Source organism: Bos javanicus, chromosome 13 (assembly GCF_032452875.1).
Source record: "Bos javanicus breed banteng chromosome 13, ARS-OSU_banteng_1.0, whole genome shotgun sequence".
Classification (NCBI taxonomy): Eukaryota; Metazoa; Chordata; class Mammalia; order Artiodactyla; family Bovidae; genus Bos; species Bos javanicus.
In genome coordinates, this window is record NC_083880.1 from 72,741,002 (window position 1) to 72,767,869 (window position 26,868).

The 26,868-nt window shown below is 48.4% G+C and overlaps 1 protein-coding gene across 4 annotated transcripts in view; it reads left to right on the top strand.

The window, feature by feature from the left end:
- The window catches only part of HNF4A (hepatocyte nuclear factor 4 alpha), a 66,496-nt gene that overhangs the window by 14,893 nt on the left and 24,735 nt on the right, over positions 1–26,868 (top strand). For 2 of the 4 annotated variants that reach the window (XM_061437670.1, XM_061437671.1), the window contains exon 2: positions 26,292–26,466. In XM_061437670.1, the coding sequence (XP_061293654.1) occupies positions 26,292–26,466 (175 nt within the window). Of the gene's footprint in view, positions 1–21,830; positions 22,099–26,291; positions 26,467–26,868 lie in introns of those variants that run through there. The other 2 variants (XM_061437668.1, XM_061437669.1) reach the window with 2 other exon arrangements.

The following is a 26,868-nucleotide window of genomic DNA, read 5'->3' on the forward strand; positions in this document are numbered from 1 at the left end:
GTATCTTTGTTGTACAGAAGTTTACAGTTGTAGTTAATTTTGGCTAAATTATAAATAAAGTCAGTACATTTACTAATCTTTTCCTTTATGCTGTGTGCCTTTTTTTTTTTTTTTGCACTGCCTTGAGATCATTAAGATTTCTGCTATATGTTTTCTATAATTTTTAAATTCATTTCTTATACATAGATCTTTATTCTTTAGATATTGATTTTGTGAGCTATATGAAATAGAGATGCCATTATATTTTTCTTCATATGGATAACCAGTTGGTTCAGACCATTTATTGACCTGGACACCCTTTCTTGACTGCTCTGCAATGGCCACTGCGTTTTAAGCATTAATTTTTTTACATTAAAATTTTTTTTATTTTACAGTGGAGTGTAGCTGATTATCAACGTGCCTTACTTTCAGGTGTACAGCAGAGTGAGTTAGTTATATATCATGTATCTTTTTTAAATTTATTTTTTAATTGGAGAATAATTCCTTTACAAAGTTGTGCTGGTTTCTGCCGTACAATGTATATATCTATTTTTCAAATTCTTTTCCCATTTAGGTTATTGCAGAATACTCAGCAGAGTCACCTGTGCTATGCAGTAGGTCCTTGTTGGTTATACAATGCCATTGTTTTTGTCTTTCATTTTTGAACACACGTAGCTCCTGGCAACCCACTCCAGTGTTCTTGCCTGGAGAATCCCAGGGACTGGGGAGCCTGGTGGGCTGCTGTCTATGGGGTCGCACAGAGTCGGACACGACTGAAGCGACTTAGCAGCAGCAGCAGCTCCATTTCTAGGCTCTCTATACTGCTCCACTTATCTCTAGTAGTCGCTTTCAAACAATGAGAAAAAAGAGATAAGTGAATCTACAATTTTACTAAAACACTTGATTTTTCTTAAAAGTCAAAAAAAGAAATAGTTAAAATTATTTAATAATATTTTATTCACTCCAGTATAGCTAAAATATTATTTCAATTATCTAATCAATAAAACATAATTAATGAGGTATTTTTCTTCTTTGATGTACTAGGTCTTCCAAATACAACCCATATTTTACACGTACAGCATATCTCAATTTGAACTAACCAGATTTCAAATGCTCAGTGGCCGCATGTGGCTAGTGGTTATCATATTGGACAGTGAAGCTCTGGCTTTACGTAGCAGCAGTTCCCAATCTTTTTGGCACTAGCGACCAGTTTCATGGAAGACAATTTTTCCATGGACTTGGGGTGGGGGGATGGTTTCAGGATGATTCAAGCACGTTACAGTTATCGTGAATTTAATTTCTAATCTAGTGCCACTGTTGATCTGACAGGAGGTACTGGTCTTTGGCCTGGAGGTTGTGGACCCCTACACAGAGCATGCTCTCCTCATATTATAATTGTTTTTTAAAAAATGATCTTGTCTATTCTCTTTGCTCATTCATATAAATTTTAAGATGAGACTGAACAGGACAGAACAAAGTTTGGAGACCAATGGCTTATTTGTCTCCACTGGATTTCAATAAAGGCAACTACTATATTTTAAGAGTTTGCAATTGTCCAAGTGCAAGGCTAAAGTTCTTTGTCCTTTTGGCCTTCTAATTGAAATTACATTGAACTTGTTGATTAATTTGGGAAGAATCGACATCTCTGCATAATGAAGCTATTAACCTAAGACAATAAAACTAGTCAGTTATTTTTACCAGCAAAATGGGTTTCTTTGGGAGCAGCAAAGAAGTGCAATTGAGACCTGCAACTATGGCAAACCACGTGGAAGTCTCATAAAACGAAGAAGAAAGTCTTCTATAGAGAAGAAGGGGAACTTGGGATGGGCTGTTATAAACAGTCCATTAGAGGAAAGTGGAAATTGGAAGTATAGTGGCTTTCCATTGGCTGAGTTGTGACAGTTACTCATTGGCTACACTGTTGCGAGGCAAGGAGAAAATCTTTCTTCTCCTGTAGTAAAGTAGTGTCACTTCCTTCCGGAAATGTAAGGTATATCTCTTCCTGTTGGGATCTGTATTATGAGAGTATGTATATGAGAGCTCCCCCTTCTGGCCTTCTGACTTCATTTTAATGAGGTTTCCCTTTACTCATTTTTAAAAATCCTTCTGACCATGATACATTTATACAGGTGTGCTTTTATTTTTTTTAATAAAGTTCAATAATTTTAATGCATAAAGCTCTTTTGTTAGATTAATCCTAGCAATAATTGCTCTTGCTATCATGAATGCTTTTAAAAATTGAAACTTCTCGTTGGTTGATCTTAGTGTATACAAACCAACTGCTTTTGACACACTGAAAATGTATCCAGCAATCGTATTAAATTCTCTTAGTAGATGTTTTAATTTCCTGCTTATTGCATCTCTTGGACTTCTGGTAAAATATCAAACAGAAATAGAGTATTTCAAATAGGGTTTACTTTGTCTATGAGTAGCTGAGCCACAAAATTGCAGTAGTAGAGAATTCCTCAGGTTATGAAAGTCCAGAGGTAGGCAATTTGAGGTTCGTATGGTGGTTCTTCCCCATAGCAGTCCTCAGGAACCCACGTTCCTTTCATCCTTATGAGGTCTTCATCCTCATGGTCCAGAAAGGCTGCCAGAGATCCGACCGCACAGCTATGTTACAGGAAGAAAGATGGAGCAAGAGACAGAGAAGGAAAAGGAGCAAAAGCATGTTTCACGTGTCTCTTTTCCCCATGACTTTACTGGAAGTTCCCACATTACATTTCTGATTATACTTCATCAGCCAGAACATATTCACATAATCTCCCCTAGCTTTAAGGAAAGTTTGAGATAAGTTTTTTTGAGGGGGCACCCCTCTATTCAAATGAAAATTGAAGGTTATGTTACAAAGGAAGACAAGGAGACGGTTTAACACAGGACAGTTAGCTTGCAGCCTCTGCCGCAGTGGACAACCTTATTTTATTCTTGACATTTACAAGGGATACTTTGCCCCTTTGAAGTATATCTGCTTTAGGGTTTTGGTAGGTAAGTTTTACTGTTTTTTTTTAAAGTTTGTTCTAAGTAAGCTAGATGTTTTGCTCGTTTTTTAATCACAATGTTGAATTGTCTTAATTGCTTTTTGGCACCTACTAAGATAATCACTTTTTTTTTTCTCTTTTAGTCTGTTGATTTATTAATATTCTAATGTTAAGCCATTCTTGCATTCCTGGAATTAAACCTAAATTTGTCAGGATGAAATACATATATTTTATACATTGATGAAATTTTTTTAAATTGTGGTAAAATATTTACAACATAAAATTTGCTATTTTGGCCATTTTTCAATGTACAATTCTGAGGCATCAAGTACATTCACATTGTTATACAACCTTTACCACCATCCATCTCTTGAATTTTTCAATCTGTCTCCATTAGAAAATAACTCTCCATACCCCCCTCCCAGTGGGCTTCCTGCATAGCTCGGTTGGTAAAGCATCTGCCTGCAATATGGGAGACCTGGGTTCAATTCTTGGGTTGGGAAGTTCCCCTGGAGAAGGAAATGGCAACCCACTCCAGTATTCTCACCTAGAGAATCCTATGGACAGAGGAGCCTGGCAGATTACAGTTCATGGGACTGCAAGATCCAACCAATCAATCCTAAAGGAAATCAGTCCTGAATATTCATTGGAAGGACTGATGCTGAAGTTGAAGCTCCAGTACTTGGGCCACCTGATATGAAGAACCGACTCACTGGAAAAGACCCTGATGCTGGGAAAGATTAAAGGTGGGAGGAGAAGGGGGACGACAGAGGATGAGATAGTTTGATGGCATCACTGATGCGATGGGCATGAGTTTGAGCAAGCTCCAGGAGTTGGTGATGGACAGGGAAGCCTGGGGTGCTGCAGTCCATGGGGTTGCAAATAGTCAGACACGACTGAGTGACTGAACTGAACTGACCTTCCTCCCCTCAACTCCTAGCAACTGCTATTCTACTCTGTGAATTTGACTACTCAAAGTACCCTTATAAATGGAATTATACAGCATTTGTCTTTTTGTGATTGGCTTACTTCACTTTACAAAGAGTTCTCAGGGTTCATCCATGTTGTAGCATTTATCAGAATTTCCTTCATTTTTAAGGCTGAATAATATTCCATCATACATATAAATTCTGGTTTTCATTGACACTTGTGTGCTTCTGCCTTTGTGTGTGTGTGTGTGTTAGTTTCTCATTCGTGTCCAGCTCTTTGCAACAACCCCATGGACTGTACTTCCCAGGCTCCTCTGTCCATGGAATTCTCCAGGCAAGAATACTGGAGTGGGTTGCCATTGCCTTTCCCAGGAGATCTTCCCAACTCAGGTCTTTTGCATTGCAGCCAGATTATCATTTGAGCCACCAGAGAAGCCTATTGTAAATAGTATTGCTGTGAAATGGTATAAAAATATGTCTTCTAGGCTCTGCTTTCAATTATTTTGGGTATATACCCAGAAGTTGTACTGCTGGATTATATGGTAATTCTATTTTTAATTTTTAAAGGAACTGTTATGGTGATTTCTTTAGTGACTGTGTTATTTTATATTCTCACCAGCAGTGAGTAAGGGTTCCAATTTTTCCACATCCTTAACAATGCTTATTATCTTTTTTTTCCTTATATCCATCGTAATAGGTGTGAAGTGGTATCTTATCTTAGTTTTGATTTGCATTTCACTAATAATTAGAATTCCCAGATGACTCAGCAGGTAAAGAATTCTGCAGTGCACAAGATGCAGGAGATGAGGGCTCAGTCTCTGGATTGGGAAGATCCCCTGGAGGACATAATGGCCACCCACTCTAGTATTCTTGCCTGGATAATCCCATGGACAGAGAAGCGTGGTGGGCTGCAGTCCATGGGGTCACAAAGAGCTGGACACAACTGAGCAAGCAAGCAATGATTAGTGATGTTCAGCATATTTTCATGTGCTTCTTGGTCATTCGTGTATCTTTTTTGGAATAATATCTATTTAAATCCTTTGCCTATTTTAAAATCAAGTTTTGTTGTTGTTGCGCTATAGGAATTCTTTATATATTCTGAATATTAACCTCTTATCAGATTGATTTACAAATATTTTCTCTCATTTCATGGATTGCCTTTTCACTTTCTTAATAATGTCCTTTGGCGCACAAAACTCTTCACTCAATGCAGTCCAGTTTATCTATTTTTTCTTTTGTTACCTGTGCTTTTGGCGTTATCGCCAAGAAATCACTGCTAAATCCAACATCATGACTATTTCTTCCTGTTTTCTTCCAAAAGCACTTAAGTCTTTAACCCATTTTGTGTTAATTCTTTTATATATGTAAACTAAGAATCCAGCTTCATTTTTTTCACATGTGAATATCCAGTTTTTCCAACACGAATTTGGTTTTGATCATAGTTTAAGGCTTTTGCACCTGGGAAATGCTACTTTGATTCAACCTTTGATCCATTGGAAGAATCCTCTCACCATCCTCCCTGACGGTCATTTAGCTTGGGTTCGTCACTTCTAGTGACAGAACACTCACTACTTAATGAAGCAACTTTTCCCCGGGTAGTGCCATTGTATCCAGTAGAAAAATGTTCTTCATTTTAAGCACAAATTTTCCTTCCTGTACGATCCAGCTGTTGGTCCTCACTTGTCCTGTGGAGCTCTAAGAACAGTGAGCATCCTTTTCCAAAGGAAAGTACTTTGTATTCAGTAAATAACACAGTAACGTGGTGGCAACCATGTGCTGGGTTTATGTGGATTATCATATTTATTCCACAAAACCATCTATGAAGAGGTCCTCTTATTGATTCCTTTTTCACAGATGAAACAAATAAGGTTTGAGGAACTTATTTTCACAGCGTAGAACAGTTATGTAAACAGAATCATTAATATTTCAAAAGCGGTAGCCTTGACCACTCTGCTATACTGCCCCTCTCCTCTTCCCCAACAGTCAGCCCAGAACTTTTTTGGTTTTGTTTGTTTTCTTTTTGTTTGGGGGAGTGGGGTTTTGACTGCACCACCCAGCATTCACTCAGGGATCTTAGTTCCCGGGCCAGGGATCCAACCCACTTCCCTGCAGTGGAAGTGCAGAGTCTTAACCACTGAACCACAGGGAAGTCCCAATCCAGAGCTCTTCTGGATAGTCAATTATTGGTTTTCTCACCCTGTCCCATCTTGGGAAAATATTGTGTTTCTATTAAAATTGAAGTCAAACACAACTGTTTGTGTATGGTTGGTGTATACAGAGGGCTTTTTAGCTCATTTCACCAGAGCACTATAGATTCACTAAGGGCATGAGACCAGGTTAGAGGTTTGGGCTGCTGCAGCCAAGCAAAACCACTAGAGCTTTGTCATGTTGCTTGTTGCTAAGAGAGCTCCCTCCCTTCCACACTTTCCAGGTGACAGTTGTGGGGACAAGGTTGACTGTGGTGAAGATGAAAAGATGATAAAAATTTGAGATACTATTGGAGGTGGCAAGAACCGGATTTTCTGATGAGTTGGTAGGAATGGGAGGATTTTGACTTGAATAATTGAGATGGTTCCTCTGCCTTTTCTAAAACCAGCTTGAACATCTGGAAGTTCACGGTTCACATATTGCTGAAGCCTGGCTTGGAGAATTTTGAGCATTTCTTTACTACCGCGTGAGATGAGTGGGATTGTGCAGTAGTTTGAACATTCTTTGGCATTGCCTTTCTTTGGGATTGGAATGAAAACTGACCTTTTCCAGTCCTGTGGCCACTGCTGAGTTTTCCAAATTTGCTGGCATATTGAGTGCAGCACTTTCACAGCATCATCTTTCAGCATTTGAAATAGCTCAACTGGAATTCCATCACCTCCACTAGCTTTGTTCGTAGTGATGCTTCCTAAGGCCCACTTGACTTCACATTCCAGGATGTCTGGCTCTAGGTGAGTGATCACACCATCGTGATTATCTTGGTCGTGAAGATCTTTTTTGTATAGTTCTTCTGTGTATTCTTGCCACCTCTTTTTAATATCTTCTGTTTCTGTTAGGTCCCTACCATTTCTGTCCTTTATAGTGCCCATCTTTTCATGAAATGTTCCCTTAGTATCTCTAATTTTCTTGAAGAGATCTCTAGTCTTTCCCATTCTGTTGTTTTCCTCTATTTCTTTGCATTGATTGCCGAGGAAGGCTTTCTTATCTCTCCTTGCTATTCTTTGGAACTCTGCATTCAAATGCTTAAGATCAAATTGCCAACATCCGCTGGATCATGGAAAAAGCAAGAGAGTTCCAGAAAAACATCTATTTCTGCTTTATTGACTATGCCAAAGCCTTTGACTGTGTGGATCACAAGAAACTGTGGAAAATTCTGAAAGAGACGGGAATACCAGACCACCTGACCTGCCTCTTGAGAAATCTGTATGCAGGTCAGGAAGCAACAGTCAGAACTGGACATGGAACAACAGACTGGTTCCAAATAGCAAAAGGACTACATCAAGGCTGTATATTGTCACCCTGCTTATTTAACTTCTATGCAGAGTACATCATGAGAAACGCTGGGCCAGAAGAAGCACAAGCTGGAATCAAGATTGCAGGGAGAAATATCAACAACCTCAGATATGCAGATGACACCACCCTTATGGGAGAAAGTTGAAGAGGAACTAAAAAGCCTCTTGATGAAAGTGAAAGAAGAGAGTGAAAAAGTTGGCTTAAAGCTCAACATTCAGAAAACGAAGATCATGGCATCTGGTCCCATCACTTCATGAGAAATAGATGGGGAAACAGTGGAAACAGTGTCAGACGTTATTTTGGGGGGCTCTAAAATCACTGCCGATGGTGATTGCAGCCTTGAAATTAAAAGATGCTTACTCCTTGGAAGGAAAATTATGACCAACCTAGATAGCATATTCAAAAGCAGAGACATTACTTTGCCAACAAAGGTCCGTCTAGTCAAGGCTACGGTTTTTCCAGTGGTCATGTATGGATGTGAGAGTTGGACTGTGAAGAAAGCTGAGCACCGAAGAATTGATGCTTTTGAAGTGTGGTGTTGGAGAAGACTCTTGAGAGTCCCTTGGATTGCAAGGAGATCCAACCAGTCCATTCTGAAGGAGATCGGTCCTGGGTGTTCTTTGGAAGGAATGATGCTGAAGCTGAAACTCCAGAACTTTGGCCACCTCATGTGAAGAGTTGACTCATTGGAAAAGACTCTGATGCTGGGAGGAATTGGGGGCAGGAGGAGAAGGGGACGACAGAGGATGAGATGGCTGGATGGCATCACCGACTCGATGGACATGAGTCTGAGTGAACTCCGGGAGTTGGTGATGGACAGAGAGGCCTGGCGTGCTGCAATTCATGGGGTCGCAAAGAGTAGGACACGACTGAGCGACTGAACTGAACTGAACTGAATTGAGTTGGGGAGTGATGGACAATGACAATTAACGAAGGTATTATTATTGTTCTTTTTTAAAGACTGAGGAAGGGGAAGTGAATTGACCTACTTCACAAAGCTAGGAAACATCCAATTCAGGTGTATTTAACTCCAGAGGTCATGCTTTTCCCACTCTCCACATATTAATTTTTATAATGGGGGTAGGATACTTAATGATATATTATCATTAAATATTAAGATAAAGAAATATCCCTGAAAGCAAACATGGGCTTCCACATAGAGCCTGCACAAAGTCTAGGACTTTCATTAAAGGTGCTTGCCTGTTGGGACCGGATGTTGGGAATACAAATTTGGTAGATGGTGTAATGGGAGCGCGAAACCGGCCTTAGGGAACCAGTTTTTAAATACTGCGTTCTGATTGGTGCAGTCACCACGTGCTGGTGTGTGACTGGAGGAAAGTTTGCTTGCCTAGTAAATAGAACCTCAGAGAATTGTGTCCAACTGTCTTTCGCCGAGTTTGGCGAGTCGTAGTCCGTCTGGGCCTGTGATTGGTGGGATTGTAGTACGACCTCGGCTGTGATTGGTGAAGTCCGTGCGTTATTTGAAGTTTCTGTTCGCTAGTTCCTGCGTTGGCCACTAGGAGGAGCCCGGGACACGCAAAGTGCGGCGCTGCGGAGCGTCTGGGCGGCTTCCTCCCGGAGGTCCCCGGCCTCAGCGCCGCGCAGGTTCTACCGTGCGCCCCAAGGGCCACCCTGGGACGGAGGTGGGAGGATGGCGTCAGGGCTCCCCGCTCCGGCCCAGGTGGCCACGCTTCTCTGTACGGCCCGTTGGCCCCGTCCCCTGTCTCTCAGCCCCGCAGAGAACCTTGACTGGCCGAGGGGGTGGGGCTGCGGGTTCGCGAAGGTTTGTGAGGACCCAGATCCAAATTGCAAAATTGAGTCTTGTCAGGTGAGCCCCGGCTACGCTTGTTAGCTCGCCTCAGAGCCCTTCTTCAAGTTTAACAGCCTCCACTTCCTTTATGACCCTCAGAGGGCTTTTCCTAGGTAGCCTCTCACTGGAGCTTAGAATTGTCCCTTGAAGGTCAAGGTCACTAGCTTGGCGATCACCCAGTACACAGATGGCCCCTACCATCCGCAGGCGCTATCCACATTGTGCTGTTTCATTATCTTCACCGCACTTAACTCATGTTTGAAATTCTCTTTTTTATTTACTTCCTCCTGTTTCCACCGCACCTCCCCACCAGGATGTAAGTTCCGTGAAGGAGAAAATAAGGTGGCCAGATTCAGTGTAGAATGCAGTTACGTTTGAAATGGAGGATAAAACAACTGAAGTTTTAAAGTATGAAAAAAAAAAAATATGTATATATATATAAGTATGTCCCCTGTGTTAGTTGGTACATACTTGTACTAAACGAGTTATTCACTGTTCATCTGAAATTCGAATTTAGTTGGGCCTCCTGTGTTTTTATTTGTTAATACAGCAGCCCGGTCGGGGAGGGATCTTAACTGTTCACTGTGTTACCTCTAGCACCACGATAGTGCACACAGAATGCGCTGAATAGATGTCGAATGATTGGATGGGCAAATTTCTTCATTCACTCATCTATTCATCCAACCCATTATATTAACTGCCAGCTGGGTTCTGGGACTCTAAGGGCAAAATGAGACAGAGTCCAATGGAGGAGGCAGACAAATAAACAGTAACCATCGTGTGATTGAACTGTGATGATATAAAGTAATAGGGGCTGTTGGAGCACCAAGGAGAGCCCCAACTTGTCTGAGCCAGCAGGACTGCCTGGAGGAAGATGACCTAGGTGGGACTTGGAGGATGAGGAGGTGAAGAGAGTGGTGTGACAGCTGCTGTGGGTGGAAGGTGTGGTGCATGCAAAGGCCAGAGATAAGTTAGGGGCTATGGGATTCTGAAAGCTGCAATGGCTGAAGTGAGGGAAGAAGTGCAGTGTGGAGGGAGCAGTCAGAAAGAGATGAGAAGGAGACTCAGTCACTGAGCATCAGTACCTACCAGTCAGGTACGACAGTGATTGTACCCATTATATAGATGAGGAAACTGAGGCTAGGAGAGGGGAAATGCCTGGTCTGGGTTTATAGTCTGAGTGGGAAAGGCCTAGCTTCAAGCTCGGGTCTGGCAGATTCTGAAGCCTGATTCTTCTAGAAAAGGCTCAGGGTTAAGGATTATAATTCCAATTGGAGAATGAAGAAACTGAGGCCCAGAAAGGTGACAGGGCTCTCCCTGTGAAGGTGGCTCCATCCAGTTTAATGGGAGAGCGCTGAGACAGTACAGTGAGGGGTATGGAGCAGGACAAGGGAATTCAGGCCGCTGTGTCTCCTGTTTCTGTTTGGGTTGAGTCTCTAGGAATCCTTTACTGAGCCCTTGGCTAATTCCTTGCATGGGTCCTGGGCTGGTCTGCAGTTTCCATGGAGACTGCCTCCATCCATCCCTGAAATCTCATTGTGACCAGTATTAAGAGATTAACTCTGCTCAGCAGCCCTCACAGGGTCTTGGGTGCCAGAGTGGCTGTGGGAGCTCCCTTAAGGATGAAGAGGTTGCCTGCTGTGTGCAACCCCATAACACCAGGAGGAGGATGTCAGACTGGGGCCAGGGCTTCCCCCGGGACCCCTCAGGTATGATCCTGACTTCACATCTACCTGGAGAGGAGGCTGAGATGGTGGGAGAGAGACACAGGGCCAAGGGGAGGAGTATAGATCTTGGAGCACGGTAGAGATGCTGTCGGAGAAGGCAATGGCACCCCACTCCAGTACTCTTGCCTGGAAAATCCATGGACGGAAGAGTCTGGTAGGCTGCAGTCCATGGGGTCACTAAAAGTCAGACACGACTGAATGACTTCACTTTCACTTTTTACTTTCATGTGTTGGAGAAGGAAATGGCAACCCACTCCAGTGTTCTTGTCTGGAGAATCCCAGGGACGGGGGAGCCTGGTGGGCTGCTGTCTATGGGGTCGCACAGAGTTGGACAGGACTGAAGCGTCGTAGCAGCAGCAGCCGAGATGCTATCACCTCAGCCCCCAACCCAGGAAGGCCCAGGGCCTTGACAAGCAGACCCTATTCTGATCAAGGCAAGACCCAAACTCCCTTAACAAGGCAAGGGGAGCCTCACAGAGTCTTTTTTTTTTTTTTTTTCATACCTTGCAGTTTACAGTCATTTTTAATTTTATTTATTTTTCATTTTATTTTTTGGCTGCACCTCGAGGTATGTGGAACCTCTCCAACCAGGGATTGAACTCACAGCCCCTGCAGTGGGGGCCCAGAGCCTTAGCCACTGGACCACTAAAGGAAGTCCACCTCACAGATTCTTTTAGGGATGTTTTAAGGCTATCTGAAGACCAGCTTCCTAATCTGCTTCATTTTGCTTTAGGGAAACTGAGGCACAGAACAGGAAAGTGACTTGTCCAAAGTCAGGCAGTCAGTGAACTAAAGCAGGTCAGGAATCCAGAGGGAGCCCTGAGGTTGCCTAAGCAGAAAACATTTGGTTCAAATGTCATTGCCCCCTCTACCATGAATCCCAGATCCTCCTTCCTGACCTCCAGGCATGATGTCCCCTCAGCCTCCTCTCCCCTGGGCCTGTCCCATCAGCCAGGCTTCCCTTCCCTCCCCACCTCCCCCTGACTCCTGCCCTCCCCTACCACCTGCACAGTCTGAGGCTGCCAGAATGTCCCTGGCAGGCTCCACTCCACTGGAGGGCACGGCCACCAGGCCCTAACTGTCCCATCCAGGGGACATCCCCACACTGGGTCACTATCTGGATGACCTTGGACATTTTTTGTTCCACGCTCCAGCCCCTCTGTGACTTCAGGACCTGGACAAGGTGGGGGGCCGTGAGAACCCGTCCCCATCCCAACTCCTCTTGCCAGGCCTGGGTTGGAGAGATTTAGGCCTGGCTCCAAAGCTGTCTGGGCCAGGCTTCCTGGAAGGCCACACTAGGGCAGGAAAGCAAACACTGACTCTGAAGCCAAGGAGCCATAGGTCAAACGCTCTTGACTCAGCATTGTGAGCCTCAGTTTCCTCACCTGTGAAAGCGGGCAACAACCCTTCCGTCTTCAAAGCTCATTCTCACTTGCTATGGGAGAATCTCCAGGTTATACTAGTAAATGAACAAAGCGAGATGCAGAACAGTTTAAGAGGTGGGAGGTGATATCTTATGATCTTATATGTTAGCTACTGGGAAAGAGAGCGGTGGACTGGTGGACAGGAGGCAGGGCTGGACACAAGTTTCCTCAAGTGCACCGTTAAACAAAATTATGAGTTTATTTATTTATCTGGCTGCACTAAATCTTAGTTGCGGCATGTGGGAGTCTAGTTCTCCCGCTAAGGATCGAACCCGGGTCCTCCACTTTGGGAGCGAGGTGTCTTAGCCACTGGACCACCAGAGAAGTCCCGGCACCTTTTATTTTGTTTTGATTTTTGAGTCATGTGAATGTAGTACCAATTAAAAAAGAAATTTACTTTTTTTTTTGTTAGCAGATTGGGGCAAATATCAAACCGTAAGAACAATCACTCATACTTCAATGACATCTTAGCTAATGTCATATTATTGACAATATGAAGATCCATGATCTAGGACCTGACCCTGAGTCTCTGAATCCGAAAGGCCCTTGAATTTTAAGCCAATTTCATTTTTTCAATAGCAGATTAATAGTCATCAATACCAAGAATCAGGAGCTCCCTACAGGCCCACCACAGTGCCAAAGCACTGTCTGAACAGCATCTTGTTGAATTGGCATTCTGACTTTATGAGGAAGCTATCATGTTCCCATTCGACAGATGGGGAAATGGAGCCTTATTGCAATTGCAACCAGGAGGTTGTAGAACTTGGATACACATCTAGGCTTTTCCAGCTCCAGAATTTTAAGCCCTCCTATGATGGGTGTCAATCTTGGCTGCATATTAGGATCACCTGGAGACTTTAAAAAATACTCAGAGCCAGCACCCACTCACCCCTAGATTCCATCACTGGACATGACAGGACCTGGGCATCAGTATTTTTTAAAGGTTCCAGGTGATTCTAATTCACCATCAGCGTTGAATCTCTGCTTTATGCTAGACAGCTTTTCAAATGGGAAACCAAGGCCCAGGAGGGGAATGACCTTGCCCAAGGTCACATAGTAGCTGCAGACAGAACTACAACAGGGCTTACAATGGATATTTTGTGAAGATAAGTGAGTGGTGCCCCACTCTGGGCAGACAGATCTCCACAGGCAGTTGGCTTGGTAAGTGGAACAAGGTTGGATTTCCACCTCCACTTGCTCCCTTACCCAGAGAACCTTTGTGCAGTGGGCAACCTGTGCAACTGTACACAGCAACTGTGGCCTAAGTCTCAGGGTCCCAAACATTTCAACTCAGCGGCCTCCAGGCAGATCCCCGGAGCCCTTCAGAACAAGGATTTGGGAGACCAGGGGTGGTTCCTGGGATGTGAGTTCATCCCTCACCTGAATACCAGGACCTGCACCCTTCAGACCCAACAAGAGCTGGGCAGGCCCCATCCAACTCCCAAAGTCACTTCTGCAGGTAAAGTCAGGAACATACCGGGGAGGGAGGAACGTACACAGGAGGACAGAAACAGCCGCAGCTCAGAAGTCACAAGCCACCTGGCAGAAGGCAGCCTGTAGGGAGGCCCCTCCCACACAGACCCAAGTCATCCTGCCTTCCTTCCTGACCATTCTCTAGACCACACTCTCTATACTACCTCTTGGGCCTTGCAGACAGCATCTCCCATAATGCCCTGCTTTCCAGCCAGAGTGGCTTCCATGCCCTTTCATCCTCACCCACCATGTTCTCCAATTCTGGAAGTTTCCTCTGCCTAGGAGCCACCTCCTTCAGGAAGCCCTCTCTGACCACTCCAGCCCAGAGATAGGTCTTCTTTCTGCCTCCTTCCAGCCCTCACAATCCATACACACAGCCCACATGTGCCTTGGGATGGAGCTTATTTTATCATCACACTGACCACTTTTAATTGAACATTTATCATCTCCCAGCCCTGGAAGGGCAGGGTGGCTTGGAGATTAGGAGCACAGACTCTGGAGCCAGACTACTTGGGTTGGAATCCCAGCTTCTTAGAAGCTGTGTGAGCTCTGGCACATGATTCAGTCTCTCTGTGCCCTGGGTCTATAAGATGGTGATTAAAGACTTGGCTTTACATTGCAGAGTGGTTGTGAGGATTGATGAGTTATTGTGTGCATGTATGTGTGCTATGGAGAAGGCAATGGCACCCCACTCCAATACTCTTGCCTGGAAAATCCCATGGATGGAGGAGCCTGGTGGGCTGCAGTCCGTGGGGTCGCTAGGAGTCGGACACGACTGAGAGACTTCACTTTCTCTTTTCACTTTCATGCATTGGAGAAGGAAATGGCAACCCACTCCAGTGTTCTTGCCTGGAGAATCCCAGGGACGGGGGAGCCTGGTGTGCTGCCATCTCTGGGGTCACACAGAGTCGGACACGACTGAAGAGACTTAGCATAGCATAGTATAGCATGTGTGCTAAGTTGCTTTGGTCATGTCCAGCTCAGTGTGACCCTATGGACTGCAGCCAGCCATGCTCCTCAGTCCATGGGATTCTCCAGACAAGAATACTGGAGTGGGTTGCCATGCCCTCCTTCAGGGGATCTTTCCAACTCAGGGACTGAACCTGTGTCTCTTCGTCTCCTACATTGGCAGGCAGCTTCTTTACCACTAGAGCCACCTGGGAAGCCTGTTAATATGTGAAAAGCCTGCAAAACAACTTTGTAAACATTGGCCATGGTTATCATTGTGTAGATCCCACTCCATTTCATCCTCACGACAACCTTATGAGTTAGGTACCATTATTCCCAACTTACAGGTGAGAAAACTGAGACTCAAAGAGGTCAAGAGAGTCAGGGCAGGGCTCTGCGTCTTTTTCTATGGCCCGATGCCTTCAGAGAGAGGATGCGGCTGGGGTGGGTTATAACTTTGAACCTCTGGTTTGCAGCTCATGACTGCTTCTCAGAGGGCCCACAGGACTCCTTGCCAGGTGACAACCTCATCCCCACCCTTCCTCCCTGACTCAGAGCTTTCCAGTGGCTCTCAGGCACCACTGTGCTTACAACCAGCCCTGGGAGGGAGGGTAAACAGCAAAGAAGGGCCTTTCAGTGCCATTTTGTTTGCTAACATCCAGGATACATCCCTGAGTACCAGAGAGAGCGCCTGCCTGCCCTAGCCTATCTGGAGACCCTGGATGACTTTCTATTCCTGCACAAGTCACTTCCCCACTCAGCCTCCATCTCCCCATCTGTAAGATGAGGCTGAACCGGTGGTTTTCTGATTCTCATTATTAGCAGCTGGCTGTATTTTGAAATGAAATATTAAGGACCAGTGTCCGTAAGAGGCAGACACGGGGTGAAGTAGGGCCTGGGCATAGACCCCCTTGGCTCCTAGGACATCAGAACCCATCTGAAAGGCCCCAGGCTGCATCCTCTGAAGGGCTCCCCTGGCTCTGACACTGCAGGATTCTAGAATTGCAGCTCAAAGCCGCCACTTCGCATCCCTGTTTGGAAAGCTCTCCCCACGAGCCTGCACTGCCCCGCACCCGACCCACCCCCTCGGCCTCAGCTGCTTTTATCTCTGTTTGGTAACACAGCAAATTTGCTCAGGACCCAGAGCAGGGGAAACAAGCAGACTGTTGACTCTTGAGCAAAAGCTACCCTTTGGAGAGCAAGAGGTGGCTCTGGCTGTGCGTGGGGAGGCTGATGGCCTCTTGCATAACCCAGCAGCCTCCTGCCCACCCAGGCCTTTTGCTTTGCAGGGTTAGGGGTGAGGCAAACCGCAAACTCATGCCCAGTTAATTTTTTAAGGCAAAATCAACAGGCTCAGCAATGATTAGCGAGCAGGTAAGTTGGTCTTAATCATGCTGAGGAGAAGGAGGAAGGAGGCTTCCAGGGGCCCAAGGATGGGGCTTAGTTATCAGTTAACCACATAAATGTTTCCTTCCAAGCCCACTGGCCTTCAGCCCTCAGCTTCCTCCTCTTCCTCTCGGAAATATTGAGTTGACCAAAAAGTTCATTTGGGTTTTTCCATAACATCTGACAGAAAAACCCAAACGAACTTTTCTGCCCACCCGATACTTCATGGCATCCCAGCAAGTGGACATCAGTCCTTAGGTGATCAGACAGCCCACCCTCTGCAGTCCGTAGGAGGCACTGCCAGGGCCCTTGAGGACTGTAGTGAAGCAAAGGGCTCCTCATGGGGCTTGTGGTCTTCTTGTTAAGACTGCGCTCCCCCCACCCCACTGCCTCTGCATGAACTTGAGCATGAGTTCTCCATCCTTAGGGCTCACTGAGGGGTCTTGGGTCTGTGTCCCAGGTTCGACGGCTGTCACTCCCCTGGGGGCCTCAGTTTCTCCATCTGCCAAATGGGTGGATTGGCTGAGACACCCTGTCCAGTCTTGGAGTTCCGTGACTGGCTTAAACCAACATGGCCTGTACTCAGGACAAGGAGAGTGGGATGAGCTGTGGTTTTAGGAGTGTTAGGGGGAGAAAAGAAGCCCGGAACAGGGAGGGGGCCTACCTGGTATCTGCTGTTAGTACCAGCCAGTGACAGATCCCAGCTCCAGGAAGAGGGCTGTCCTCTCAGGTGGGAGGCATGCGTCCCTGTGGGGTGGGCTGGGGCTGCAGGGATGACCTGACAGACCCCAGCTGGTGCCCCAAGACCTCGAGAGCTGCCAAAGGAAGCCGGAAGGCCACACGGGGCCCTGCTGGCTGCCCAGACTGGAGTTTGGTCAGCGTTTGGGGACCTATATTGTGAGAAAGTTAGGACTTTGTCCACAAACTGGAATTTGAAATTTCAAAGGGGCGAAACTGAAGGGCCCTACCCCAGAGTGGAGATGGCTCTTGGCTTCTTTCCCCCACGACTTTTGTTCTCTGTCTTGATAAGTCCCTGGTTCCCTGCACCGCTCCCTGGGTGATGGGTGGGGGAGGAGAGGCTGGAGACGGTGGGGACGTGAGCACCCAGGGGACGTGAAGATGCCTGGTGGCCCTGGGATAGCCGGTGTCTGGAGGATGCCTCTGAACTTGCCTGTTCACCAGGACAGGCTCCTTGGCTTCTCAGACCCCTGAGTGCTCCAGCAGTGACGTGACGACGGAACCACCAGCGCTCAGAAGTCCGAGGTTCTTTCTGGGAGGCAGCAAGGAGTAGGGGAAGCCCTCAAGCTCTGGAGTCAGACTGGGGTTCCAGTTACAGCCCCTCCTCTTACATCAGGTTGGCCTTAAGCAAGAGGCTTCACCTCTTTGAACCTCAGTTGTGTCCACTGCAACGCGGGACAGATCAGCTCAGAAGAGTGGAAGGGTCTTAGCACTGGGCCTAGCGTGGCATCTTCCTGGAAACATAATTGTCATTGAAAAAAAAATGCTGTGGTCCAGAATGGCAGCTCCCTTAACTTCTGTCCACACCATAGGCTTGAGCACTCTGCCCACTGCCCCTCCTCCCCAACCCCTGGCTGCCCAGGGCACTGCTCTCAAAATGCCCCTCTTTCCCCTTCCTGAGGCTCGTGGTTCTCCAACTATGACAAGAAGGAGCAGGACCTCTAAGTGAGCTCTAAGGCCTGTTTTCCCCTGGGATCTGGAACATGTTGAGCTGGGGTCTGACAGCCCCGGGGGGCGGTGCCGAGATAAAGAAGGGCTGCAGAGTTGATGGCAAAGAGGCCAGGGTGAGCTCAGGGCTGGGCCAGCTGTCCCTGGAGTTCTCTTGTGCAGGGGTCCTGATTCCAGCTGACTTTGTAGCCAAGGTCAAGGAGTCAGTCCCAGCAGTCACTGCTATTGCCCTGTATGCCTACACTTGGCCATTTCATGCCCACACCATCCCCCAGGGAAAAGGTACAAGCCGTCTGGTGCCAAAAATAAGGTGGAGAAAGCTGGAACCCGAGGTTGCAGAGTTTGGGAAGTTGGCAGTGCCCGAGTGTTTTGTTTTTGTTTGGCTGTGCCCAGTCTTAGTGGCGGCACGTGAGAGCTTCGATCTTCGGCGTGGCACGGCTGCGGCAGTGCCTGACTTTTGACCCAGCTCTTTCTGATTTCAAGGTCCACGGTTTATCCTTTAGGGATGGGGTGGGGGTGAGGGAAGGACTAAGAACTTTATAGTTATCCCGTCTCATCTTCACAACAAATTTCAAGTTTGGCCCATTTTACAGGAGGAGAAACTGAGGCTTGGAAATAATGACTTGCCCAAGACCACAGGCTTGGTAGATCTTAGAGGTGGCCACTTGTTTATACGAGGGATGTGTATCTAGAAGATATTGTTTGGGATCAGCTAAGGATGGGGTTCCCTGGTAGCTCAGCTGGTAAAGAATCTACCTGCAATGCAGGAGACTCTGGATTGATTTCTGGGTCGAGGAGATCCACTGGAGAAGGGATAGGCTACCCACTCCAGTATTCTTGGGCTTCCCTCGTGGCTCAGCTACTAAAGAATTTGCCTGCAATGCGGGAGACCTGGGTTCAATCCCTGGCTTGGGAAGATCTCCTGGAGAAGGGAATGGCTACCCACTCCAGTATTCTGGCCTGGAGAATTCCATGGGCTGTATAGTCCACGGGGTCACAAAGACTTGGACACGACTGAGTGACTTTCACTTTCACCTTTTCAAGGATGGGGTGAATCGTGTATGTAACAGATTACGCAAATTCCAGTTCATGGGTGCGTGGATTTACTTATGTGGTAGGCCGTGATTGGTGGGACATGGATGGGTGTGACATCGTTCTCTGGAATGTACCTCAGAAGCAGTGGGTCACCTGTGTTGTGTGTTTGGTAAAGCATCCGTGCCCTGTGTGTGAAGTAACTTACAGTGTGCAGGCTGCCCACCTGGGAGTTCTTGCATGTGGCATGGCCGACTCTATTGATTATAGACTTTATTTAATTTAATCTAAGATGCTGCCTATCGAGATCAAAGATTTGTTATTTTTATTACGGATTAAACTTTGACATTCCAGCGATCCCAGCCTACTTTTGGAAATAGTAAACTGCTCCCCTTAGACTGGATGAGACGCCCTGTGTGAAGTTTTTTGAGAGGAGTAGCTGTGTGCGGTCTGTGTCAGAGGTGTCAGACGGGTGACAAGACCCGGAATCAGCCATAGGTAGTCCCTCCCAGGACTGTCCCTCCTTATCCTCCACGTTTATCCCTTAGTTGGGTCTCCTGCCCAAGACTCTTGGAACCAGGCTCAGATGTCCTTGGAGGAACATGGGAGGAGTCCAGCAGAAGCTGAAGTCTTTTCCTTCAGCCCTTTTGGAATCTCTGTCCCTCCTTCCCTCCCTCAAGGTCTTGTACTTATCAACAAACAACTGAGCCGGCATCTTCACCCCACTTTACAGATGGGAAAGTTGAGGCCCTTAGAGAGACATGATCTAAGCAAAGTTATCCGAATAGTGACAGAGCTAGTCCGTAAATCACCAGGCTCTGCCATCAGTGGGATTCTCCAGGCAAGAATACTGGAGTGGGTTGCCATTCCCTTCTCCAGAGGATCTTCCCCACACAGGGATCGAACCCAGGTATCCCACATGGCAGGCAGATTCTTTACCATCTGAGGCACCAGGGAAGCCATAAATCTGGTCTCCTAACGCCAAATCCAGCCTCTCTTCTCCAGAACAATTGCTGCCCCCAACTTCCCACCCTAATTATCTAAGCTCCAGGGGGAAAATGGAGGGAGGAGAACAAGGCTTACACAAGCCCGAAAAAGGGCTTCTAATAGTTGGGAGAATGTGAGGAGGATGCTTCTACACACCCCTCAAACGCAAGCCGCCTCTCCCTCCAATGTGCCCATTCATCGATTCACTCACCTTTCCACTCATTCAGTCCTTTGCTCACTCATCCACCATTTCACTCACTGATTCATTTCAGTCTTTCAGTAATTCACCCGCTCATCAATTCACTCATTCACGTATTAATACCCTGTCTGTAATTCACCCACTCTTTCTTTTTTTTTATATTTATTGATTTAGCTGCATCGCATCTTAGTTGCATCAGCAGGATCTTTTGTGATGGCGCATGGACTCTCTAGTCGTGGCACTCAGGCTCAGTGGTTCAGGCGCAGGCTTAGTTGCTTCGAAGCATGTGGGATTTTAGTGCCCCAAGCGGGGCTTGAGCCTGAGTCTCCTGCTTTGCAAGGTGGATTTTTAACCACTGGACCACCAGGGAAGTCCCTCACCCACTCGTTAATTCACTCCTTCATTAATTCACCCACCCACTCACTCATTAATGCCCTCTTTCACTAATTCACCCACCCTTGCCCTTATTACCAAATCCCTCTGCCCGGCCCTTCCTGCCAACAAAGGAGGACAAGCTCCCAGGCCTCCAGAATCGTAGGTCCTTCTCCCCAGACCTGCACTTTCCCCCTCTCCTCGGGACCTTATCTGCCCAGCTAGATCTGGAGCTCTTGCCCCTGTCTGTGTAGCGGGCAGTGAGGGCTGGAGGGGATGAGAAGAAAAACGTTAGCTGTGAATTGAAGGCCACAAGAAGGGCCCGGTCCCGAACAAAAATGCAGGCCCCTTGTTCAGAATAGCCGAGCACGAAACCAAACACGGGAGCCTGAGAGTGGAGCTCCTTTGCCCGGGTGCCCTGTTCAGGTGGCTTGCCCACGAAGCCCACTCTGGAGGGAGGGGACAGACAAGGCAGATACGAAAGGGAGGCCAAGAGGGTGGGGGTGGAGGGAAATGGACGCTTGCTTGGTGTTTGCCTAACACCAACTCATTTAATACTCGGACCACCCTTTGAAGTTGGTTGTGCATTTTTCTAGAAGAGGAAACTGAGGCTCAGAGAGGAGAATCATTTACCCAGAGTCATGATTAGTAGGTGGTAGGTGCCTGAATGTTAATCCGGGTCTAAGGGGCTATTAAGCCTCCCTTCTTCCCTGAGGGGTGGGGGAGGCACGGGGTGGAGGTGGGGGAGCTGGAGGAGGAGACAAGGGAAGGGGTGATAGAGTGGGTCTGGGCCTGAGCACCTGGGCGCTGCAGGGGCTGGTGGTGCCCAGAGTGGGGTCCTGGGGAGCAGGGGAGGGGACCTAGACAGGAGTCTGGGCCTCTTCCTGCCCCTAGGGAAGGAAGGAAACTGGAAGGGGCCTCCTAGAACGAGGATCTAGAAGACTGGTGTGTGGGGCCTGGGACCATAGCTTCTGACTCATGAGCCATGAGGTGGCGTTATCTCTGCAAGAGCACTGAGGGTCGAGGTCAATGATTTGGGAAGCTCCCGAGTTAGGGCGTCTTGGAGGTGGGCTGTCAGTGTCTGGGGGTGCATGTGAGCGTGTCAGTATCAGCATGACTTGGGGTGACAGTGACTCGTAGGGTGGCTGAGTCAGGGTCCAGTGAGTGCTGAAGAGGCAGCGTGTGTCTGTCGTCTCACAGGGCTGGTGACACGGTATTGGGGTGTTAGGGCCTCCCCCATCTGTTGTAAGAACACCCTGGTGTCAACCAGAAACCAACAGACAGCCAAATCCCTGGGGCCCCGCCCAACCGGTCCACCGAGGGGGGAGCCGATTAACCATTAACCCCCACCCCTCCCCAGCAGAGCCTCCACCCCTGCGCAGAGGCTAGGCCCAGACTCCCGGCAGACCCTCCCAGAGGACGGTTTGAAACGCAGGAAGGCAGAGAGGGCGGCTGGGAGGAGGCGGCGGGAGGGCGGAGGCCGGGGCTCGGCCCAGAGCCTTCGGGGTGGGCATCCTGGGCAGGGCAGGCGGCCGAGGCGGGGAGAGGGAGGATGCGCCTCTCCAAAACCCTCGTCGACATGGACATGGCCGACTACAGTGCCGCGTTGGACCCAGCCTACACCACCCTGGAGTTTGAGAATGTGCAGGTGTTGACGATGGGCAATGGTAGGTGGGGGCAGGTGTGCCCAGGTGTGCTAGGTGGGGGCAGGTGTGCCCAGGTACTGGAGCGAGTCTGCCGCACTGGGTTTGGGGCTGGGGGGAAAGTGGTAGGCGAGCACTGTGGTCCCGTAGGTGAGGGCACAGGTGTTGCCAGGTGAAGTCGATGTGCCCAGGTACAGTGACCAGAAGTCTTCGGGGTGGTGGGGGGGGGGTCTGCCAGGGCCAATCTGCAGCAAAAGTAGGGCCTGGGTGTTCCTACCAGGCCCTTGTGATCCCTGTGACCAAAGCTGTCACTGTGCAGCGTGTCACCAGGAGCGGGGACTTCATGGTGAGTGTCCTCTCGGCGTCCAGCCCCAGTCATTGGGCCCATCATGACCCCTGCTTGAACCCCTTGGGCCGAGGTTCAGAGAGATGGAAAGGTTATGTCCCGTCCCCGGAGACGGTGGATGGAGACATGACTATGTTTCAGGGTGTCTTTGGGACTTTCCTGGGGGAGAAAACGGAGTTCTCAGGGAGGTTTTGCTAATAAGATGGGGATCAGCAGTGTGCATGCGCACGCTCATTGAGTGTGTGTGTGTGTGTATGTGCACACACACACAAGCACATCGGTGCGCACGCACAAGCACACTGGTGTGTGATTGTAACCTCCTGTTGGCATGGGTGCTCGAATTTCCATGTACACACGTGGGCGAGTGGTGGACTTTGTTGCAAATGTATGTCTGCAGGAACCCATGTGCATGTTTGTGTTCACTGGTCTGTGTGTGCACGTGTTCTGCGTCTATTTCTAGTCACATTTCTTCTCTGAGTGGGTCCGTGTTTGTTGTTATCTCTAGGGATATCTGTGTTTATCTTGCTGATGTCCGTAAGTGGCAATGAGTGTGTATACAGTAAGCAGTGCTGAGTGTGTGTCCGTGGACGTTTGCACGTGTGAGCTCTGGACGTGGATTGGTTTGTGTGTCCTGTGTCTCCCGGACGTACGTCCAGTTTGGGCATCCTGTCCCGTGTCCTTGTGTACGTGTGCACATCCCCGTCCTGGGGGGTCAGCTCTCTCCAGCGCTCATGTGATATCCCATTGCCATTCACACACGCGAGTCACCTCAGCAACACGTCCATTTGTCTCAGACCAGATTGCGTTGCCCGTGTGTCTCCCCAGGTTTGTACATCCGCTCCCGTTATCACTGAGAGCACATCTAAAGGGGTGGGGGGAGTTCTCCACAAGGAGGTAGGGGAAGGGAGGAGGCTTGGAAGCCAGGACGCGGGGACCTGACCAGTCGCAGGCCAGCCTCAGAGGAGGGGGGCAGCCCACCTGCCTTCCTTCCACAGCTCTGCAGCTTTAGGCAAGCTCTGTAGCACTTGAGTCAGCTCAGCTCAGCCAGAGAGAGGTATTTGCCCTGCCCATGGTCAGTGGGCATGATCTGTGGTCAGTCTCACCATTTGCTCGCCTCCCCCTGCCATTCACTCACTGTGTGACCTTGGGCATGTCACCTCCCCTCTCCTGGCTCCTTCTGCAAAATGGGCTTAGTCATTCCAGGCCTGCTGGCTTTCAGGAGTGTCCAGGGATCACGTGAGGGAGCTGAGGGGAAAACATGTAGGAAATGGTAAACAAGAAGCTGCTGCCCTCGGCGGTGTGTGTGTGACCCCAGAGAGACAGCGTGTGAGACACCTGACCACCATCTAGCCCTGGACTGCCCCCATCACTCCTTCACAGTGGGCACCTCCAGCTCCCAGGAAGTGTGTGTTCCTGAGGCAGGAGCTAAGCTCCTTACGGGATGTCCTAAAGACAGGACAAATCTAGCTCTGGAGCCAGAAAGATCAGGGCTCAAATTCTGGCGTCCATCCTTCCTACCAGTGTAAACTTGTGAAGCCATTTTCCTCTCTGAGCCTCAGTTGTCTCATCTGTAAAATGGGAATAAATCATAGTGCCTGCCTCCCAGGGCTAACCAGAGGATCCCATGCGATAAGGCACCTGAGGGCTTAGCACTGGTAACTGGTCCTGCGCCCTCTATGAGTCAGGTCAGGAACTCTGAGCATCTTTAAGAAGGGTCTACATTCCCCACTGGAGTTTGAAGTGGGCCAGAAAGTTGGGGCAATGTTTTGCATATGTGCTGGGTTGGTAGCTCGAAGGTTCCAAGCTCCCTACCCACCTCCCATCCCTGATTCAGAGGGAGCAGGGGGTCCTTGTTTATCAGAGGCTCCAGCAGACACCCAACAGGACAGCACTGGCCAGATCAGCACCAGCCTGCATGCCTGGACCATAAATCCGACTCCTCTACTTAGCAGCAGTGTGACGACTCTGGTCAGGTCCTGTCCTTTCTGAACCTTGATGTTCTCACCTGGAGAATGGGCACCATCACCTGACTCTGGGGAGTAGGATGAGCTACTTGGCAGCACCCAGCCTATCCTGCCCAGGATGTGTGAGCCCTTCCCCCAGTCTCCGCCTGAGTTGTGGGGTCAGCTCTCCCGGTGGTTGGAGGAGGCAAGGCTGGAGGAGAAAGGGCACCAATGCAGCTTAACAATTATCCTCATCTCCAGGAATAATTCACCAAGTGGAGGGGGCCGTACTCCTGGGCACCCTCGGAGGCGACGAGATGTTCAGCCAGGACATGACAGAAAGGAGATGTGGCAGTGTGTCCGCTTGTGCACGGAGGCTGGAAATCATCTGCTCCCAGAGTCGTCTTCTGCAGAAAAGTTTTTATTTTACAAACACTGATAAAGTGCTTCTTACCTGCCAAGCACTTCACATATATTGATTCACTGAACCTTCATAACAGCCCTAGAGATTATTATGTGCCCCATTTCACAGGCGGAGAAGGCAATGGCAACCCACTCCCTGGAGAATCCCAGCGACGGGGGAGCCTTGTGGGCTGCCATCTATGGGGTCGCACAGAGTCGGACACGACTGAAGCGACTTAGCAGCAGCAACAGCAGCATTTCACAAGTGAGGAAATGAAGGCGCTGAGAAATACATTAATGTGGCCAAGGTCCATGGCTAAGAAGTGGGCAGGCTCGGATTTAAACTGGGCAGAAGGGCTAGAGAGATTATGCTGTTAACCACAGCACTATAGCCTGTCCAGTGCTTAGCTAGATGTTCCCTAGGAGCCCAAGATCGGATTCAGGGTGAAAACGTGTGTGTGTGTGTGTGTGTGTGTGTGTGTGTGTGTGTGTGTATGACTGTGTGTGGTATGTGTCTGCAAGCATTTTTCTGGGGAGATGGTTCACAGTGTCATCTTCTCTAAGAGGTCTATCCTCGGTGGAAGAGTTGCTTACAAAAACGAGGGTTCAGCTGTGGAAATATAAGATAAAATTGAAAATGACTGAACCAGTCAATCTGCCCTCTTTTGCAATTAGGGAAACTGAAGCCCAGGGGAAACTGAAGCAGGGAAAAGGAACTTGCCCAAGGTCACAGACGACTTAAGAGGCAGCACTAGTCACCGAGACCACAGCCACCTACCTCTTATCCCCCTCCTCACATAGATGCAGCAGTTTTTTTTTTTTTTTTGCCCCACGGTATGTGGGAATCTTACTTCCCTGACCAGGGCTCAAACCCACTCCCCTTGCACTGGAAGTGCATAGTCTTAACCACTGGACCACCAGGGAAGTCCCAATGCAGTAGCTTTTGCTATGGGGTGCCCAGATCCTTGCTGTGATCCTCCCAGGAGGGCAAATGAGCCACTGTCCTTGATGTATGTCTTCCTGTTTCCTTGCAGAATTTGCAAGGCCCCTGAGTAGCAAGCTGAGACTCACCCAGCCTTGGCCACTCTGAGAAATAGGACTTGGTTCTGGAGATGATGGGGGAATATTTGCCCCTCTCATAGCTCCCTCTGCCCAGCTAATCAGGGTCCATAACTGTTGGACGCATCCTAGGAAACAGCCAGTTTCTTCATTCCTTCCCAGAGAAAGCTGAGGCTAGCGATCGCCACCACAGGGAGGAGCAGACCCTTGTTAAACAACTCTACGAAGTCAGTGTCACAACTATCCCTAAGTTACGGATGCGAAATGGGAGTTCCAAAACAGCAAGGAACTTGCCCAAGTTCTTTGAGGGGGGTCAGTAGCACCTGGGTTTAGCTGAGGCTGAAGCCCTGGAAAGATCCCTACAAGGCTCACATCCTTTTCTGAATATAAACCACCAAGAGAGCAGGGCCTCTGAGAGGTGACTTCCTGCCCCTCCTGCGTCCTCACTCTTTGCTTTTCTGGCGCAGACACATCCCCATCAGAGGGTGCCAACCTCAACGCACCCAACAGCCTGGGTGTCAGTGCCCTGTGCGCCATCTGCGGGGACCGGGCCACGGGCAAACACTACGGTGCCTCGAGCTGTGACGGCTGCAAGGGCTTTTTCCGGAGAAGTGTGAGGAAGAACCACATGTACTCCTGCAGGTGAGGAACGTTGATTTCTACATCTGGGAAATGGGTGCCCTTCGGCTGATGTTCCCCTGGGTCTGTCTTCTCCCTGGGTAGGTCTCGGAGCCTTCTGCCCTTCAAGGCCTTCAAGCCTCTAATTTCTTCGCCCTTGCAGATCAGATGGGAGTGTCTATTCTAGACATCCCTTTATTGCACACTTACTATGTGCGGGGAACCATACTAAGTTTTTGCCTGTGTTAACTGCTCCCAGAAGCTCATCGTGATTTTTCCCATTTAGCAAATGGGCACCTCTGAGGCTTAGGATCAAATCTCCTCTGAAACCACAGAGGGTGAGGCCCATCCCCCAACCTGGTGCTTTTTCTGGGGTGGATCGGGGGTTGGCCCCAGGCCTTTCCACCTCTCTCAAGGCCTTGGAGA